The following is an 18,112-nucleotide window of genomic DNA, read 5'->3' on the forward strand; positions in this document are numbered from 1 at the left end:
AGAAAAAAATATGGTTTCCTTCCCTGGGAGACTGGACTTTGCTATCTGGCTTAGCTATCTAAATCTCAGTACTGGATGAATATACGGCTACCATCACTAGACAGCAGTGCACAGAGACTCCAATTATAAAAACACACATCAATATGTTGGAGTTGTTAAGTAACGCCATTCACATTAGAGCCAATCTGCGACTAGTGCAGAACCACAAACTCAGCAGTTACTTTAGCTTTGAACCTTTTATAGCATAATCAGATGAGAGCCATTATAGTACATTACCAGCTATTATCCATTTTAAATGGGACCTGAGATGCAGAGATGGAAAACAGGCACTAAAGAAAGACTAACAAAAATAATGTTTGAGTTCTCAAAATGGAATCTCAATCGGTGTTTAATGCCAAACCAGTAGTTCTGATAGTGTCTAATAAAAACTCATACAGAGAGACAAGGAAGAAGTATTGGACTGAATTATTTTCTTGCACACCTATTATATTTCCTTATAGTCAGCAAGTACAGGCTCTATATCAGAACTGATCGAGATTGTTTGCTGCCCCCCCCCCCCCCCCCCCCAGAAAAAATACCACCAGCTGCCAATGACATGAGATAAAGCTTCACTTTGCAAAGAATACCCAATCACGTGCAAGGAAAATAAAAAGAACAGCATTTTTGCTTGTACATGATTGGATGATGGAATTCAGCAGAGCTTCTGCTCATTTACTAAGCCCTGGAGCAACTTCTCTTTCAGAGTGCAACTGCAATTTGCAAAGTGCACAGTCGATTTGCCTTTAGTAAATTAACCCCCATTGTACAAGATACCGTATAGGTTTAGTACGCTTATTCTGCTAAATCCTTGTTGTTTTAATTGTATAGTGCATTTCCACAATTCTCAACCAGTGTTAATTTATCAACGAAAATATTTTCGTCTACTAAATTAACCACTCCCTGCCTGTAGGACATCAAATGACATCTTTGGATTGAAGTGGTATATCTGAATAATGCCTGCAGATACAGGAATCATTTAGATATTTGTGCTTTCAGCTGGTGATTCCCTCTAATGTAAAAGCCACCCTAGTGGCTATTCAGCTACTGGGTGGCTTTTACTGGCAGCAGGAGGGGACTCCCCCCCCCCCCCGGCCATTCTCTGGTGCCTTTCCGGTCTCTCCCGTGCAATCGGGAGGCCGGATTAACGATCCGGTGGCGGAGGCGGACTACCATACATCTCTATGACCCTGGCAGGCTAGAAGCGACGTTATGACATCACTTTCTGCGCTGGCAGTGTAAACACTGCCAGTTTTTTACCTGGAAAGCAGAGATCAATGTTTTTTTTTTTAAAGTTAGGTAAGGCTATGTGAATAGGCTGCCATGGTGCATTGCCCCCCAAGCATAATGTAAAAAGGCAGGCTCTATGTGGGGATTGTAGATCTCAGTGAGGCTAAAGAAGACATGAGGCTAGGTAGGGAGGAATAGGAGGAGAGTGAGTAGAGAGAGGGAAAGGTTTGAGGAAGAACAATGTTTTTTAAAATTTTTAATTACAAGCGATGTTTCCATTTCTTGTAATAGGAGCAAAAGTGATCCAAAGAAAAAAAAATTAAAGGGACAGTGTAAAAAAATAAAATAAATGATAATGATTAAAAGTTTTAAAGCGCCCCTGTCCCCTCGTGCTTCCATGCAGAAATGAAATCATATGTAGGTAGTGCTCGCATATGTAAACAGTGTTTGAACCACACATGTGTGATATCGCCGCAAACGTTAGAGTGAGAGCAATAATTCTAGCATAAGGAGAATTATGGAGATTTTTAAGTACAGAAATTTGGCACCATTCCACGACTGTGCGCAAATTCTAAAGCGTGACATGTTAGGTATCTATTTACTTGGCGTAACATCATCTTTCACATTATACAAAAGAATTGTTGTAAATATTGCGTTTTCTTTTTTTTTAAATTTGTGAAAGTAGCCAAAACAAACAAACACACCTCTCAAAGGCAGAGAGGCATCAGGACATTCTAGGATGTAGAGTTGTCACTGAGGTGAGCACATACCCAGTGTTAAGGTAAAAAAATATGTTTTTATTGTACAAAGAATTTTAAAAACAGGATTTAAATATAAGAGCATCCAAAAAGTGTACAAACATATCTTTGTCGCAGCTGCTAAATGTTACAACTTGGAAGTTTGCCTGGAAGCTGATTTCCACTTCATATTGTGCATATATTACAACGCATTTTGCAGAGTATTTCTGCTTCTTCAGAGAATGTTTTACATACATCTAGGGAATCATCAAAAAGAGATATTATAGTACACTCAGCAATTTTGTGACTTCACATAATACATTACATTATAGAATATACAGTACATGAATACGTGTCCTCACCAACTTTATCAACAATATATATATATATATATATATATATATATATATATATATATATATATATATATATATATATATATATATATATATATATATATATATATATATATATATATATATATGGTTCTCTCAATATGCGAGATTCAAGAGAATCATGAGGCAACCACTTGACCCCTGGTCAATACCAAACCAGATGGACAATGGACCACACACCTGGTGGAGTAGGAGCACCCAAGCAGCACCCAAGAACACTAAAATACAAAATATTTATAGAAATAATGTCTATACGCATCTGGTATTTGCTACTAAACACTAAGGGGGAACAGAAATCAACCCTATTCTATGCTTAACACCTACACTCATCATAGCCACAATGCAACATGGCCACAAAGCAGCAAGCATCACCTGCACGCATCATTCATCCATGACCTACCTCAACCTCAAAACCTATGATCCCACAGATCAATCCCCTCCTCACCTGTACAGCTTCCAGACAAGCTTCCCCCAATCACAATGTACATATCACTCAAGACCCTCCCCCCCCAACACTCACATTACCCCCCACACGCAACCAGCCATACACCATCCAAAGGCACCTCCCCACAACCTCCACCAAAGTACCCACCACAACATCAGACCCCCATGCAGCAGTCCACACATAACCAATCCCAGCTTCACCCATATCCCCAACACATCCAACAACCATCTCTCCACATCCCTGGCATACCCATCACACACACACACAATCACCCAAACCTCATTCCACACCACCCGAGAAACCGCCAAACCATCCCCACCAACCCAACCAATCCATGCACAGCATCCAACACCCCATGGTGGGCCACTTCATCCACAGCAAGACAACCCCACCGACACATTCCCCCCAAAACAAAAACAATAGGACGTGGATAGTTGTCCCTGGAACTGGCTAGTATTAGATGTATAATTCATGAAAGTGTTTTTTCCCCAAAAATTGCTTTTGAAAAATGACTGCGCAAATACCGCGTAACATAAAAAATTGCAACGATTGCCATTTTATGCGCTAGGGTCTCTGCTAAAAATAATAATAATTAAATACGACTAAAATGGCATTTGAGTCAAAAATTACTAAAACTAAGTGTAATTTGACATCAAAATTAACACTGCACTACCTCATAAGAATAAGGAGGGGGCATCTACTAAGCTGCTGAAAGAAAAAAAAATAAGAAAAGGGCTTTTCTTATTTTTTCTTGATATTTAATGTTGGTAATATATTCAGGTAATATGTGCAATGTCATTACAGCTGATAGAATTTATTATTTTTGGGGGCTTTTTGTATTTTAAAGTTGCACTTCTGTTTGTCAAAAAGCAATATTTTTGTTTATTTATGAATTTGGTTTTATTTATTAGGACATTGTATATATCACAACAGCTAAATCTGTGTCTGTGCATGTTTGCATGTTCAAACCTTAATACCAGAAATAATTACATGTTATTAGAGTTTTACTCCAGGAGTATATAATGAGTTTGGCAATTCTAGAGAAATACTTCAAACTAAACCCATTGATTTTAGTCGACTAACATATAGGAGATTTAAGTCGACTAATTTGTACTGGAGATTTTAGTCGGCTAAAATATGACTAAAACAATTTAGACGACTAAAATACAACTAAAACTAAAATAGGACAAAAACTAAAATGGCATTTTAGTCAAAAGACTGTGACTAAAACTACACCGAAATTTGACGTAAAAATTAACACTATTGACAACTGTATCTGAGGGACTAAAAACCTGACGATACCTGTGAGGTCCGCTCGATAGTCAGATTTGTGTATGGGATCACTCTACTGTGTAACATAGTGAAGTCTCAAGGCTCAAAAAGCTTTCAAAGCATTGAAAAGTTGAAAGAGATATATGGGGTATGGGATTCATCGCGGTGGAAAGGCCGCATCACAGTGGTCTTGATTTATAATGGGAAGCCTCCTTGCGCACCATGGGTGATGTCATTTGGATATATTTAAATTAGTTGTACCTCCAGCTTTTTGTCCTTGGGGATCAGCCTGACCCAACTAAAGGTGACTGGTCTGGGTTAGGGTGGTCAGCATATTTTGATATATAGATGAAAAAAAGGGGTTCATGGGTACCACGTGTCAATTGCTTTACTGTTCCCTTCACAGCCCAGAGTTCATTTCTTTTTTTCTCTTTGTCACTGCATTCATTTCTATCACTGATGCAAAATAATAACTACACAAAGCACAACAAGATTCAAGTAAGAATATAGATGTGCCTTGTATTTAGACAACATTTGCTTATCCTAACTCTAGGCAGGTATAACAGATACAAATTAACACAGCTCTATAATCAATAATACATCAATAAATACATTTTTTAAATGCAAACAGTGTATATACCTAAATTTGACCTGATATCAGCCTCTTGCAGTCTCTATATAGCCCAGTGTGAGTATGAGAGGAACAAGCAGTACAAGGAGCCAAGAAGCATGCCGATTGATACCCCCTAATCCAAGTTTGGCAGTACTAAACAGGCATTGAGAATTTCCCCCCTGACTTTCGCGTTGTGATTACACATATTCTTCTGGGTGTTAGATCAGTGATAGCGAGATACTGGAAATCTGATAAGGCACCCAATACTTCCGAAGTATTCGATACTACTCACTCTCACTATGTTTATGAATCCTTACTAGTTACTAGTGGAAAGAATGGTTTAAAGTAAATTGATAGCCTATCCTCTGCTAATAATAATTTATCATCATCATCTATTTCTCTCCGATCATGTAGAAGTCAGACCAACGTCTATTATCCTGTTAATTTTGTTTATATCCCAACCTATGTTTCATTTATTTCAATTCAATTTATTATTTTGCTATTGCTAATCTGTGATTATCATTCTCTAGTATAGATCCTCTCTTTTATCATTGGTTTCCTCCCCTCAGCTTTAATGCATCTTCTGCAACTATCTGGTTCTAGCTGTAGGTATACCAATGGCTGTAGAATGTTCGCATATTTGTGCCTTATGAGGAAAGCTTTACTAATATATACATTTTGAATTTATACCTTTACATTTTTCGTACTACTTGTACTCTGTGTTGCATTATGCAAAATATTTCAATGAAAAACAATAAAAAAAAAAAAAAAGAAGCATGCCAATAGCGGGAGAAAGCAGAGTGACAGAGAGAGGAGCTTCTCACTTTACTGTTTCTTCTTTCATTCTCTAGTAACAGTCTGGGGTGAGTCCAGAATGATCTAGACTCTTAGGCAGTGTTACCAGCCTCCCGCAGCATATTTTACTGACAAAACATGGAAAATTTACTGGCGGAGCACATTTTTTTGGGCTGGCAACCTGACAAATTACAGAACTCATATTGAAAACTAACACAGCAAATATTTAAACAGTTTAACCAGTTGCTGAAAGCCCACCGTCATATGATGGCGGGGCGGTGGAGCTCTTGTTCTGGGTCGCCGTCATTTGACGGTGGCACAGAACGGCCGCTCTCGCGCGCCCACAGGGACGTGCAGCGTGGGGATCATGGCCGCACCGTGTTGCTAGGACACAGTGCGACATCGATCTGTGTAAAGAGCCGCGTCTGCGGCTCTTTAACCATGTGATCGGCTGTGTCCAATCACAGCCGGTCACATGTAAACACGGAGATGCCGGTAATCGGCTCTCCTCGCCTCACACTGACAGAGTGTGAGGTGAGGAGAGGCGATCAGCGGCATCTTCTCACAGGGGGACAGCTAGGGAAGTAATCAGGGCACTGATCATCAGTGCCCTGATTACAATATATAAATAAAGTGCCATAAATGAATAAAATACCATGCCCACCAATGCCAGCATACAGTGCCCACCAATGCCAGTGATCAGAGCCCAGTGCCACAAATCAGTGCCCATTAGCCATGCCAGTCAGTGCTGGCAATTAGTGACGCCTATCAGTGCTGCCCATCATTGCCCATCACTGCTGTCCATCAATGCCCATCAGTGTCGCCCATCAGTGCCACCCATCAATGCCCATCTGTATCGCCTATCCATGCCGCCTATCCATGCCCACCAGTGCCACCTCTCAGTGCCCACCACTGCTGCCTATCAGTACCCATCAGTGCCACCTAACAGTGCCCATCAGTGCCGCCTATCAGTGCTCATCAATGCCACATATCAGTGCTACCTATCAGTGCCCATAAGTGTGGCATATTAGTGCCTCCTCATCAGTGCCACCTCATCAGTGCCCATAAGTGCCACCTCATCAATGCCCACCAGTTCAGCCTATCAGTGCCCATCAGTGCTGCCTCATCAGCGCACATCAGTGAAGGCGAAAAATTACTTAGTTACAAAATTTACTGACAGAAAGAAAGTAAAAAAATTATTTTTCAAAATTTTTGGTCTTTTTTTTTTTTTTTTTGTAAAAAATAAAAACCCAGCAGTGACTACATACCAGCAAAAGAAAGCTCTATTTGTGTGAAGAAAATGATAAAAAATTTGTTTGGGTACAGTGTAGTATGACCGTGCAATTGTCATTCAAAGTGCAACAGCGCTGAAAGCTGAAAAATGGCCTGGACAGGAAGGGGGTGTTCGTGCCTGGTAGGCAAGTGGATAAACATGATATGGAAACACTGACAATACCTATTACAAAGTAATTGCTTGATTTACATTTAAAAAGTCAACACAGCATGAGATTATCAGCCCCTGATATTTACTGGCAGTTGTAAAAAAAAAATCACAGATTTTTACAAACTGTCAGTAAATTTGCTGGTGGTTGGCAACCCTGCTCATAGGAAGTGGGTTGAATAATGCTGGCCATAAGACCGAGGACATCTACCTGCAGAAGAAATAACTGGGACAAAACCTTTGGATTGAATGTGAATATTGCAATAAAAACTGGTTTTGTTATTTTATCCTTATATTGACCCTTCATTTAATCTAGTTATTTTTGGCTGTAGTTCTGCTGAAAATACACCCAATTGAGCTTAAATTCTGCTACAGATAGTAAATATGGAACATAGTATCTGATATAGACCTATCAGTCAAGTTACTGTATGTTCTAAGCTGTGCTATGATCCATTTCATATTACTGTCTAATTGGTCAGCTAAACATCATTGCAATTTTGTCTGGCTCATGACAATAAAGACATTTCTACAGCATGTTTTGGATCCAAGTGTGAGATTAATTTTTTCTTCTCTTCCTAAACACATTTCAAATTTGGTGCATTATGCCTATGCTCATGGGCTACTTTATACAAAGAGTGGTGCTTAGCTTTGTACAGTCATGTTGAACATGACTTTTAAAAGGCTCCAGTATTTTTGTCTTTGTTTTGAATGCTTTCCATTCCAATGACATTAAAGCCATTCATAGACATCAGATCTTTCCATCTTACCTGAGTGTGAATATTTATATATGTATGGAGAGTGAGCACTGCCAGACAACTCTGTAGTTAATCAATTCTTCCCCTGAGAACAGTCATCAGGATGTCTGGAGAAGGTAAAGAATAGCTATAGACCGGTAAACATGGTGGAAGTAGTTTATTCAGACAGCAATCTGACTCTTATACATGCTGTGTACAGTAGATTCAACCCTGCAGAGAACTGATCTCTAATGTTAAGTTCATAATATTTTGTAACGCATAATAAAAAAGAATATTAATACATATAGCATCTTATTTTAAGTTCACCATTGCTTAAAATTTCTTTTTTTTTTTTTTTTTTAGGAAAAATCTTTCCAATGGCCAAGAGTCCTTAAAAAGACAAAGTTCAACCACAGGAAGGACGGTCCCCCTCACCCCACAAGCCCTTAAGCACATTTGGGTGCGGACGGCACTGATAGAAAGAGTGCTTGATAAGATTGTCCAGTACATTGTGGATAACTGCAGGTAAGAAACTGTATTTTATTTTTACTGATAACTCTACTCCAACCAATATTTTGCTTTGAGTTAAATGGAACATGCTATAGAACTAAAAAAAATTATTTAAATTTGTGTTTGTTTTTCACATTACTTCACATTTGATTTGATTTGTCAACCAGAATTTGTCAGTCAACAAATTTTTTTCTTAGTTACAAAAAGAACATTCAGAAGCATAGTTTACATATAAACATTCACCTTGAAGTGGTTGTAACTCTTACATACACCCAGTGAAGTGACTGGCTTCATGTGATTCACAGAAATGAAACAAGTCTTCCTTCCTAAGTTGTACCTGTTTATCTGCAGTACTCTCTTCTCTATGTCCATTCAAAGTGCAGAATTTATCAAGTTTGTCTGAGCTGTCAGAAAAAAAGGGGATGGAGAGCTAAAATTACACACTGCAAAGCTCAGTAAGGAGAGCTCTGAGAGCTGATTGGAGGGAAGGGACACCCCCCCCCCCCTGCACACAGCACACAGGAACAGAGCTGAGGCTGTCAATCAGATGGAGATGCCTCCTGGTCACTTTTGGTGTCAGGAAAACTTGTCAGAAGTGGTTCATGCTGATAGCAGAGAAACAAAGCAGCAGACAAAAATCACACTTTGTGCTCCTAATTGAGAAAATACACTATAGACCAGTGATGGCGAACCTTGGCACCCCAGATGTTTTGGAACTACATTTACCATTAACTCATGCACTCTGCAGTGTAGTTGAGCATCATGGGAAATGTAGTGCCAAAATATCTGGGGTGCCAAGGTTCGCTATCACTGTTATAGAGGGATATGTTTTTTTCATATTTCATGTCTGAGGTTTACAGCCACTTTAAAGTATATATAAACCTTAGTTAAATTACATCTGGTTTGCTAAAACTAATTACCGTTTTTTTAAATAAAATTATTTGTTTTTATCTTTATATCCTTTTATGTGTGTTAGTACTACTGATCATCTGTAGCTTCTTTGCAGCCACTTCCAATCCACAGAAAAATTGATTTGACTTTCATAAGCCACACAGCACACACGAATAGAGCTGAGGCTGTCAATCACAAGCTGTGTGCTGGAGCTTCCTCTCCTGTCACCTTTTTTCTCTTGGTGTCAGGAAAACTTGTCAGATGTGACTCATGGTGATAGCAGAGGAATGAAACAGCAGACAGAAATGACACTTAGTGCTCTTAATTGAGACAAGTATACACTATAGAGGGATATGCTTTGTTCATATTTCACATCTGAGGTTTACAACCATTTTAAAGGCAACCTGTGAGATCAGAAATAGGAGAGCTGCTATTGCTTACTTTTGTTTTTTTAAGGTGCAGCCCTGTTATTTATTTATCCTTATGATTAAGCCCTGGACAAGGGTGAAACGCGTCAGTGGAGGTGAGATTCTGCATTGTAAGCCATGCTTCTACCAAAAAAAAGCTCACTTAATAAAGATTTCAATGGAATGTGACCTGAATTTTTCCATGTAGGTAGTGAGGTGTTCATCTGGGCATTTGTGGCTGGTGAAAGGGGTTGTAAACCCTCGTGTTTTTTCACCTTAAGGCATCCTATGCCTTAAGGTGAAAAAAACACCTGGCAGTCACCGGCCCCCCCATTTTACTTACCTGAGCCCCTTCATCTGTTCGGTGGGGACGCGCTGTCCCTCTCTCCACGGGGTCTTGGCTCTTGATTGGATAGATTGATAGCAGCGCAGCCATTGGCTCCCTCTGCTGTCAATCAGATCCAATGGCGTGGGCACCGGGGGTCAGGGCCGAGTCCGGCATTTGTGTCTATGGATGCAAATGGATGCAGGAGAGCGCTTCTCCCAGGGGGTTATCTGATGCGGGGAGGAGCCGTGAGAGCCATGAAAGAGAATGTTTGGGGCCACTCTGTGCAAAATGAGCTGCACAGTGGAGGTAAGTATGATATGTTTGTTGTTTAAAAAAAAAAAACGCTCCTTTACAATCACTTGAACACAATACAACTTTTCACCTGGAGCAATACCAACTCTAGTTGCCAAAGTAAAATTGCCTAAAAAAGGTTTGCATGTAAAAGAAGAGATGCTAACCTTTTCAGCTTCCCATGCTGCTGAACGTAGCTCTGTTGAAGACTGAGGTCTGACACTTATGTGAGTGTCGTTGTTCTGTGTCCCCTGCAGTGCTCAGTGGTTCCTCCAGCTGACATCCATGCCACTACTGTGCTTTGCAGTGATGTGAATGTCAGCAAGAGGAACAACTGAGCGCTGTGGGGGGGATTCAAAAAATGACATTCCCATTAATGTTGGTTTCTCAGCTAACTTCAGAAGAACGTTTCTCTTTAATGAAGCTAGGTTAGGTAGCACAGACAGTGGGAAAGGTATATTTTCTCTTCTTTTACCGACAAGTCTTTTTGAGCAATTTCATTTTGGTGACAGGGTCACTTTATTGAGCGCATTCAAGTTCTATTGAAGACAAAACACTATTGGTATTAAATGTACGGATTAAGATTTCAATGAACACTGTCATTCTGTGTGTCTACTATCAGCTGCAGGGAACAGCAGAGATTCACGCAGAGCATGCAGAGTATAGTGAATTATTGTCTATTTTCGATCAAACCACAATTGTAGCTAATGTACAAGCAGATGATTTCCAGCTGAGTACTGTAATTCTTACACTTAACGTCCAACTTGTTTTCACTGTATTAAAATTCAAATAGATTCATCATTGTGTTCATTATTCAGTCCTTTCATCTTCTTTCCATTCAAGGAAATGCATACCCTTCATCTCCAAAACACATCACAGCAGGTTCTGCCATGATACAAACTTCTTTCCTATACACTGTTTTTGTCTTCGTCTATGGAAATAACCAGAACAGCCAACATACAGGAAAAGCGCAGTCTGTTATACAGTAACAAGAAATATTTTATGACTCTCCTTCCATGCACTGACTTGTTATAGTGCATTGAAAAAGTATTCACACCCCTTGAAATTGTCCACATTTTGTCATTTTATAACACAAAAAGTGAATGTATTTTATTGGGATTTTATGTGATAGACCAACACAAAGTGGCACATAATTGTGAAGTGGAAGGAAAATGATAAATGGTTTTCAACATTTTTTACAAATAAATATGTGAAAAGTGTGGCGTACATTTGTATTCAGCCCCCCTGAGTCAATACTGTGTAGTACCACCTTTCGCTGCAATTACAGCTGCAAGTCTTTTTGGGGATGTCTCTACCAGCTTTACACATCTAGATAGTGACATTTTTGCCCATTCTTCTTTGCAAAATAGCTCAAGCTCTGTCAGATTGGATGGAGAGCGTCTGTGAACAGCAATTTTCAAGTCTTGCCACAGATTCTCACTTGGATTTAGATCTGGACTTTGACTGGGCCATTCTAACTCATGAATATGCTTTGATCTAAACCATTCCATTGTAGCTCTGGATATATGTTTAGGGTCGTTGTCATTCCACCCCCCTGTTACTGTATACCATTGGTCTATCAGAGCTGCTGCAAATAGCCAGTTTTTTCTGATATAGGCATACCTCCCAACTTTTTGTGATTGGAACAAGGGACACCCATCAGCAAAACTATGGAAGCCATAGGACACCCCCCGACCACGCCCCTTAAAGAAGAATTCTACAAAGAAAAAATAATTAGTTAAAGTACAACTACAGACAAAATGTTTTTTTTAGTTTTGAATGGAGTGGAGATGGATTAGACCACCTGTCAGTAATGCCCTGTAAACACGACTGGTTTTGCCGTCGGAATAAACTCTGAAGGTTTTTCCGACGGAATTCTGCCGAAATTCCGCTCAAGCTTTCTTGCATACACACGGTCACACCAAATTCCGACCATCAAGAACGTGGTGACGTACAACACGTATGACGGGACAACACGTACGACGTCTTGTACTTGCTTCAAAGCATGCGTCATTTTTGGTACATCGGAACAGCATACAGATGAGCAGTTTTCCGGATAGGAATTTGTCCGTCGGAAAACTATAGAACATATATAGAACAAAAATATAGATAGTTCTCTATCTAAGTCCGTCTGAATTTTCAACGTAAGAAGTCGGATCGAGCATACACACGGTCGGAATATATGATGAAGACCTCCCATCGGACTTTTTCTGTTGGGAATTCCGACCGTATGTACGGGGCATTAGAGAGATTCTCTTTCTCTATGTGTCCTGTTTACCATTATGATTGAAAGCAAAAGTAAAAGAAAATCCCAAAATTTGGGTTGTCCCCAGAAGAGTAATAGAGGGGAAATCTTCCAATGGGGACACTAGTTCTGATGGCCTAGGGATCCCCAAGAGATTACCTTAATTTGCAGGGATTTCCTCTTGCTTGCTGTTTTGCCTATGGGACAGAAAGTGAAGGCAAATCTCCCCAATAGGGCACAGATGGCAAAAAATAAACTGCCAGGGGTTATAACCCTCCCTTACTCTACCTAAAATAAAAAAAAATGTTTTGCCTATACTTCTTTAAACCCACAAGTGATTTTTCTTACCACTACTATTCCTTTATATTGTGAAATTATGTGTATGTACCCGCACTAGAATCTGAATTAAATTTAAATTAAATCTAAATTAAATTTAATTAGTGCACAATGTGCAATGTGACCAGCTGCTGCTCTAATGCTGCGTACACACAGGATCGGGATATCCGGCAGAAAGAGTGCGATGGGAGCTTTTCATCGTATATTCCGACCATGTGTATGCCCCATCGGACTTTTTCTGTCGAAAATTCAGATGGACTTAGATAGAGAACATGTTCTATATTTTTCAGACGGAACAAATTACTATCAGAAAAAAAACGCTCGTCTGTATGCTGTTCCAAAGCACCAAAAACAATGCATGCTCTGAAGCAAGTACGAGATGGAAGCTATTGGCTACTGGCTATTGAACTTCCGTTTTTTAGTCCCGTCATACGTTTTGTACGTCACCGCGTTCTGGACGGTCAGAATTTAGTGTGATCGTGTGTATGCAATAAAGCTTGAGCGGAATTCTGTCGGACTCCGTCGGAAAAACCTTCAGAGTTTATTCCGACGGCAAAACCGGTCATGTGTACAGGGCATTAGGCTATAAATCCCCTTATACTAAACATGACTACTTAGGCGCTGCTTACTCAGCAATATACAATATGTAAAAGCAAAACATATATTAAGTATATCAATACCATAAATATGTGAAATAAATGGTGATTAGTCCATTTCAGCGTGTTTCTTCATTTATTCATAGAAACAGTGCAGTCTTTTTACAGTGCCGTGTTCTATCACTTTAAATAAGTGCAAATTTTTCATGCTGTACTTCCTGCCAGTGATCCCACTCACTCACCGACTTCCGTGGACTCTTAATTGTATATAAGAGTCATATGCGCTTTTTTTTAAATATCCTGATGTTTTGCTGGGATTTGTAATCCTCCTTGATGGTTCACATGGCAATGTGTCTTAGATCTGTGCATCTCACACATGGTGCATATGTAAAGAAGACAATGGGAATGCACATAGCGTAATTCCATTTATTTTATTTTAAAACATTAAAAATGTGTTACACTCACTTTTCACATGTAATATCCAAGCATTAATCGTTGGACCAGAAGTATCACACCGGCGTTTCCCCTTCACCGGGCAGATATGACGTCACCAATGGCTGTTAACTGACACGTTTCCCCCTCTTACTGGGTGTCTTCTTCCTTTGAACAAGGAACTTACACTGTAGCACTCAGCAAGTGCTTTGTTGTGCTGCAGTGGGTCTAAAGTTACTATCTGGCACCTTATGGTGACCACAATCTTTTAAATATGTCTAAACCCAAGAGAAAAATGTAATACAATGCAGCCTACCGTTGTTCGATGAATGCAATTGTTTTCTTTTTTCTGGCTTTTTTCCCTCAAAGAGGAACTTTAGTCCATTACTTATTTGCTTTGCCCCCCCCCCCCCCTTTCCTTCCCCAGTGCTGCCATTATGGCACATGTACAGATGTGGCGAAAAGCTGCTTCTGGCTTTTGGGTCCTGGCAGAGCCCTTCGGCACATTTGTGCATGTGCAGAAAAAGTTCTTGCGTGTGTGCAGTTTTGGCGGAGGTTTGGGACTTTTATTATTGCTGCCTTTGTGTGTGCAAAAGGAGCCAAGTTGTATACAGGAATGAGCACTCCCGCTCCCGTAGCAGGACACAGCCCAAGTCTGGGAGATGTCAGGATTTTGTTAAAATCCCAGGACAGTCCCACTGTTGGGAGGTATGTCTAATACAGTATCTCACAAAAGTGAGTATACCCCTCACATTTTTGTAAATATTTTATTATAACTTTTCATGTGACAACACTGAAGAAATTACACTTTGCTACAATGTAAAGTAGTGAGTGTACAGCTTGTATAACAGTGTAAATTTGCTGTCCCCTCAAAATAACTCAACACACAGTTAATAATGTCTAAAGCGGTGGAAACAAAAGTGAGTACACCCCTAAGTGAAAATGTCCAAATTGGGCCCAAAGTGTCAATATTTAGTGTGCCTACCATTATTTTTCAGCACTGCCTTAGCCCTCTTGGGCATGGAGTGCAACAGAGCTTCACATGTTGCCACGGTAGTCCTTTTCCAATCCTCCATGATGACATCACAGAGCTGGTGGATGTTAGTGACCTTGTGCTCCTTCCATTTGAGGATGTCCCACAGATGCTCAATAGAGTTTAGGTCTGGAGACATGCTTGGCCAGTCCATTACCTTTACCCTCAGCTTCTTTAGCAAGGCAGTGGTTGTCTTGGAGGTGTGTTTGGGGTCATTATCATGTTGGAATACTGTTCTGCGGCCCAGTCTCTGAAAATAGGGGATCATGCTCTGTTTCAGTATGTCACAGTACATGTTGGCATTCATGGTTCCCTCAATGAACTGTAGCTCCCCAGTGCTGGCAGCACTCATGCAGCCCCAGACCGTGACACTCCCACTACCATGCTTGACTGTAGGCAAGACACACTTAGTCTGCTTGTCTTCAGCAAACTGTTTGCGAGCATTCTTGTGCATCATCTTTAGAAGAGGTCTTCTTCTGGACAGCCATGCAGACCAATTTTATGCAGTGTGAGGCGTGTGGTCTGAGCACTGACAGGCTGACCCCCACCCCTTCAACCTCTGCAGCAATGCTGGCAGCACTCATACGTCTATTACCCAAAGACAACCTCTGGATATGACGCTGAGCATGTGCACTCAACTTTATTGGTTGACCATGGTGAGGCCTGTTCTGAGTGGAACCTGTCCTGTTAAACTTCTGCATGGTCTTGGCCACCGTGCTAAACCTCAGTTTCAGTGTCTTGGCAATCTTCTTATAGCCAAAGCCATCTTTATGTAGTGCAACAATTCTTTTTTTCAGATCCTCAGAGAGCTATTTGCCATTTGTTGCCAGCGGTTTAGACATTAATGGCTGTGTGTTGAGTTATTTTGAGGGGACAGCAAATTTACACTCTAATACAAGCTGTACACTCACTACTTTACATTGTAGAAAAGTGTAATTTCAGTGTTGTCACATAAAAAGATATAATAAAATATTTACAAAAATGTGAGGGGTGTACTCACTTTTGTGAGATACTGTATATGTTTAATTCAATAAGGAATGATAGTGATGTAAATGTGATGTTGTACAACAGGGCAGTGAAATAACTTTTGTAAATATAATTAATTACCGTTTTATTCTGTTGTGCGTGTGCAGACTTTTTAGTTTGCTCAGTTACTTGCTTTTATGGGGATAAATCCAGCTGAGCAAAGCTTATAAAGAACGAATGACTATTTCAGCAAAGAAGAATTACATATTAATCCTCTTTGAAAGAGGTAATTCAGCTGGAAATTACTTTAGTCATGCCTTATAGCAGAGATGAAATGTATCTTAATGTGCTCTATAATGTGTGAAAATATAGTGCTAACAATATAGTAAAGCTAAATTATTGAAGTATGTATTTCCTTCCTTTATAGTGACAATATACAGTACATGACAATCTATCACCATTTCCTCATAAGTTATCAGCTTGTATAACATTATCCAAATTGCACAGCCAAATGTCTTTCCTTGAATGAAAACATGTTAGACAAGCTATAAAAGATAGATAGATAGATAGATAGATAGATAGATAGATAGATAGATAGATAGATAGATAGATAGATAGATAGATAGATAGATTGATAGATAGATGCAAAATGAAACCTCAACGCGTTTCATTTCTTAACACAAATCCTCCTCGGGGGGGGGGGGGGTATCACAGTGGTTAAATAGGACCAATGGTTACATAATCCTCATATTTCCTGAAAGGATAATAGATATATTATTAGTGGGAAACTCCATGGTGACCTTTGTGCTCCAATAACCTGAACCTTCCTCTCTACGGTGTTCTACCCTTTCAGGAAATATGAGGATTATGTAAACATTGGTCCTATTTAACCACTGTGGTACACCCCCCCTGATGAAGATTTGTGTCAAGAATTGAAATACATCAGGGTTTTATTATGCATTATTATGCTTATGTTTCTCACTGTGATTTGTTCATATGATTTTGGACCATTCTCGATTATGCTTTTATATGCATGGTGTTTTTTGTGTTTTTAAAACAAATAATAATAAATGTTTCATTTTGAAATTTTGTCTAATTTATATTTGTGCCCATAAAATCCACAATTTTTGTTACTTTCTTATTTACTAGATATATAGATGAATTGTGTTGTTTTCATAAAACTGTATACTTATTAACAAATAAGTGGGATTGCACCTTCCGATAATAAGACCAGCTTCCTAACAGGTTGGTTGTAGAAGATTCACACAGCCATCTTTAATGACCATTGTGTAGTGGCACTTAAATCAAACACTCTCCCTAAAATAAAGGTTCCAAAAAAGTTTCCTTTGAAGTGAAGATTGTAAATGCTCAAATCTTGCACTTCAACATGTCGCATAATGATTATATTATAAATATAAAGTCAGTGCATGCAATACCTGATTGTTTATTGTTTATCTCTACAGTAAATATTACGAAAAAGAAGCTTTATTGGCTGATCCAGTTTGTGGTTCGATATTGGCAGTTCTTTTAGGTAAGACTAAAACAAAATTCATAGTTTATTAGTTATAGCCATGTACATTTTAGTGCAAATTTTTGTAATATAAGAAGTGAACTGGGCTGTAAACTAATGGCCCTGTAATAGTCAGTTTTATAACTGACATATACTGTTTGATGTAATATTGTTATAGTAGGAGGGCTTCTAAGAATACTATAGAGTCCCTATATTCCAAGAGGCAGGCCTTACTTTCTGATCCCTCTAGGACACATACATTATATTGTCAAAAGTATTGGGACACCTGTCTTTACACGCACATGTACTTTATTGGCATTGCAGTCTTAATCCATAGGGTTCGAAATTGAGTTGGCCCACCCTTTGCAGCTATAACAGCTTCATCTCTTCTGGGAAGGCTGTCCACAAAATGTAGGAGTTTGTCTATGGGAATAGAATATTTGGCCATTCTTCCAGAAGTGCATTTGTGAGGTCAGGCACTGATGTAGACGAGAAGGCCTGGCTCGCAGTCTCTGCTCTAATTTATACCAAAGGTGTTCTATCGGGTTGATGTCAGGTCTTTGTGCAGGCCAGTCAATTTCCTCCACCCCAAACTCACTCATCCATGTCTTTATGGACCTTGCTTTGTGCACTGGTGTGCAGTCATGTTGGAACTGGAAGGAGCCATTCCCAAACTGTTCCCACAAAGTTGGGAGCATGAAATTGTCCAAAGTATGTTGGTATGCTGACACCTTAAGTGTTTCCTTCACTGGAACTAAGGGGCCAAACCCAACCAAGTAAAACAACCCCACATCATAATCCCCCCTCCACCAAATGATTTGGAGGGGTGGCCCAATACTTTTGGCAATATAGTGTGGATGAAATGCATC

The 18,112-nt window shown here is 39.6% G+C and overlaps 1 protein-coding gene across 2 annotated transcripts in view; it reads left to right on the forward strand.

The window, feature by feature from the left end:
* Positions 1-18,112, forward strand: part of SGSM2 (small G protein signaling modulator 2) — a 528,702-nt gene that overhangs the window by 391,135 nt on the left and 119,455 nt on the right. For both annotated transcript variants that reach the window (XM_073616693.1, XM_073616694.1), the window contains exons 4-5: positions 8,062-8,223; positions 17,197-17,264. In XM_073616693.1, coding sequence (XP_073472794.1) covers positions 8,062-8,223; positions 17,197-17,264 — 230 coding nt within the window. The remainder of the gene's footprint in view (positions 1-8,061; positions 8,224-17,196; positions 17,265-18,112) is intronic.

Source organism: Aquarana catesbeiana, linkage group LG02 (assembly GCF_042186555.1).
Source record: "Aquarana catesbeiana isolate 2022-GZ linkage group LG02, ASM4218655v1, whole genome shotgun sequence".
NCBI lineage: Eukaryota > Metazoa > Chordata > Amphibia > Anura > Ranidae > Aquarana > Aquarana catesbeiana.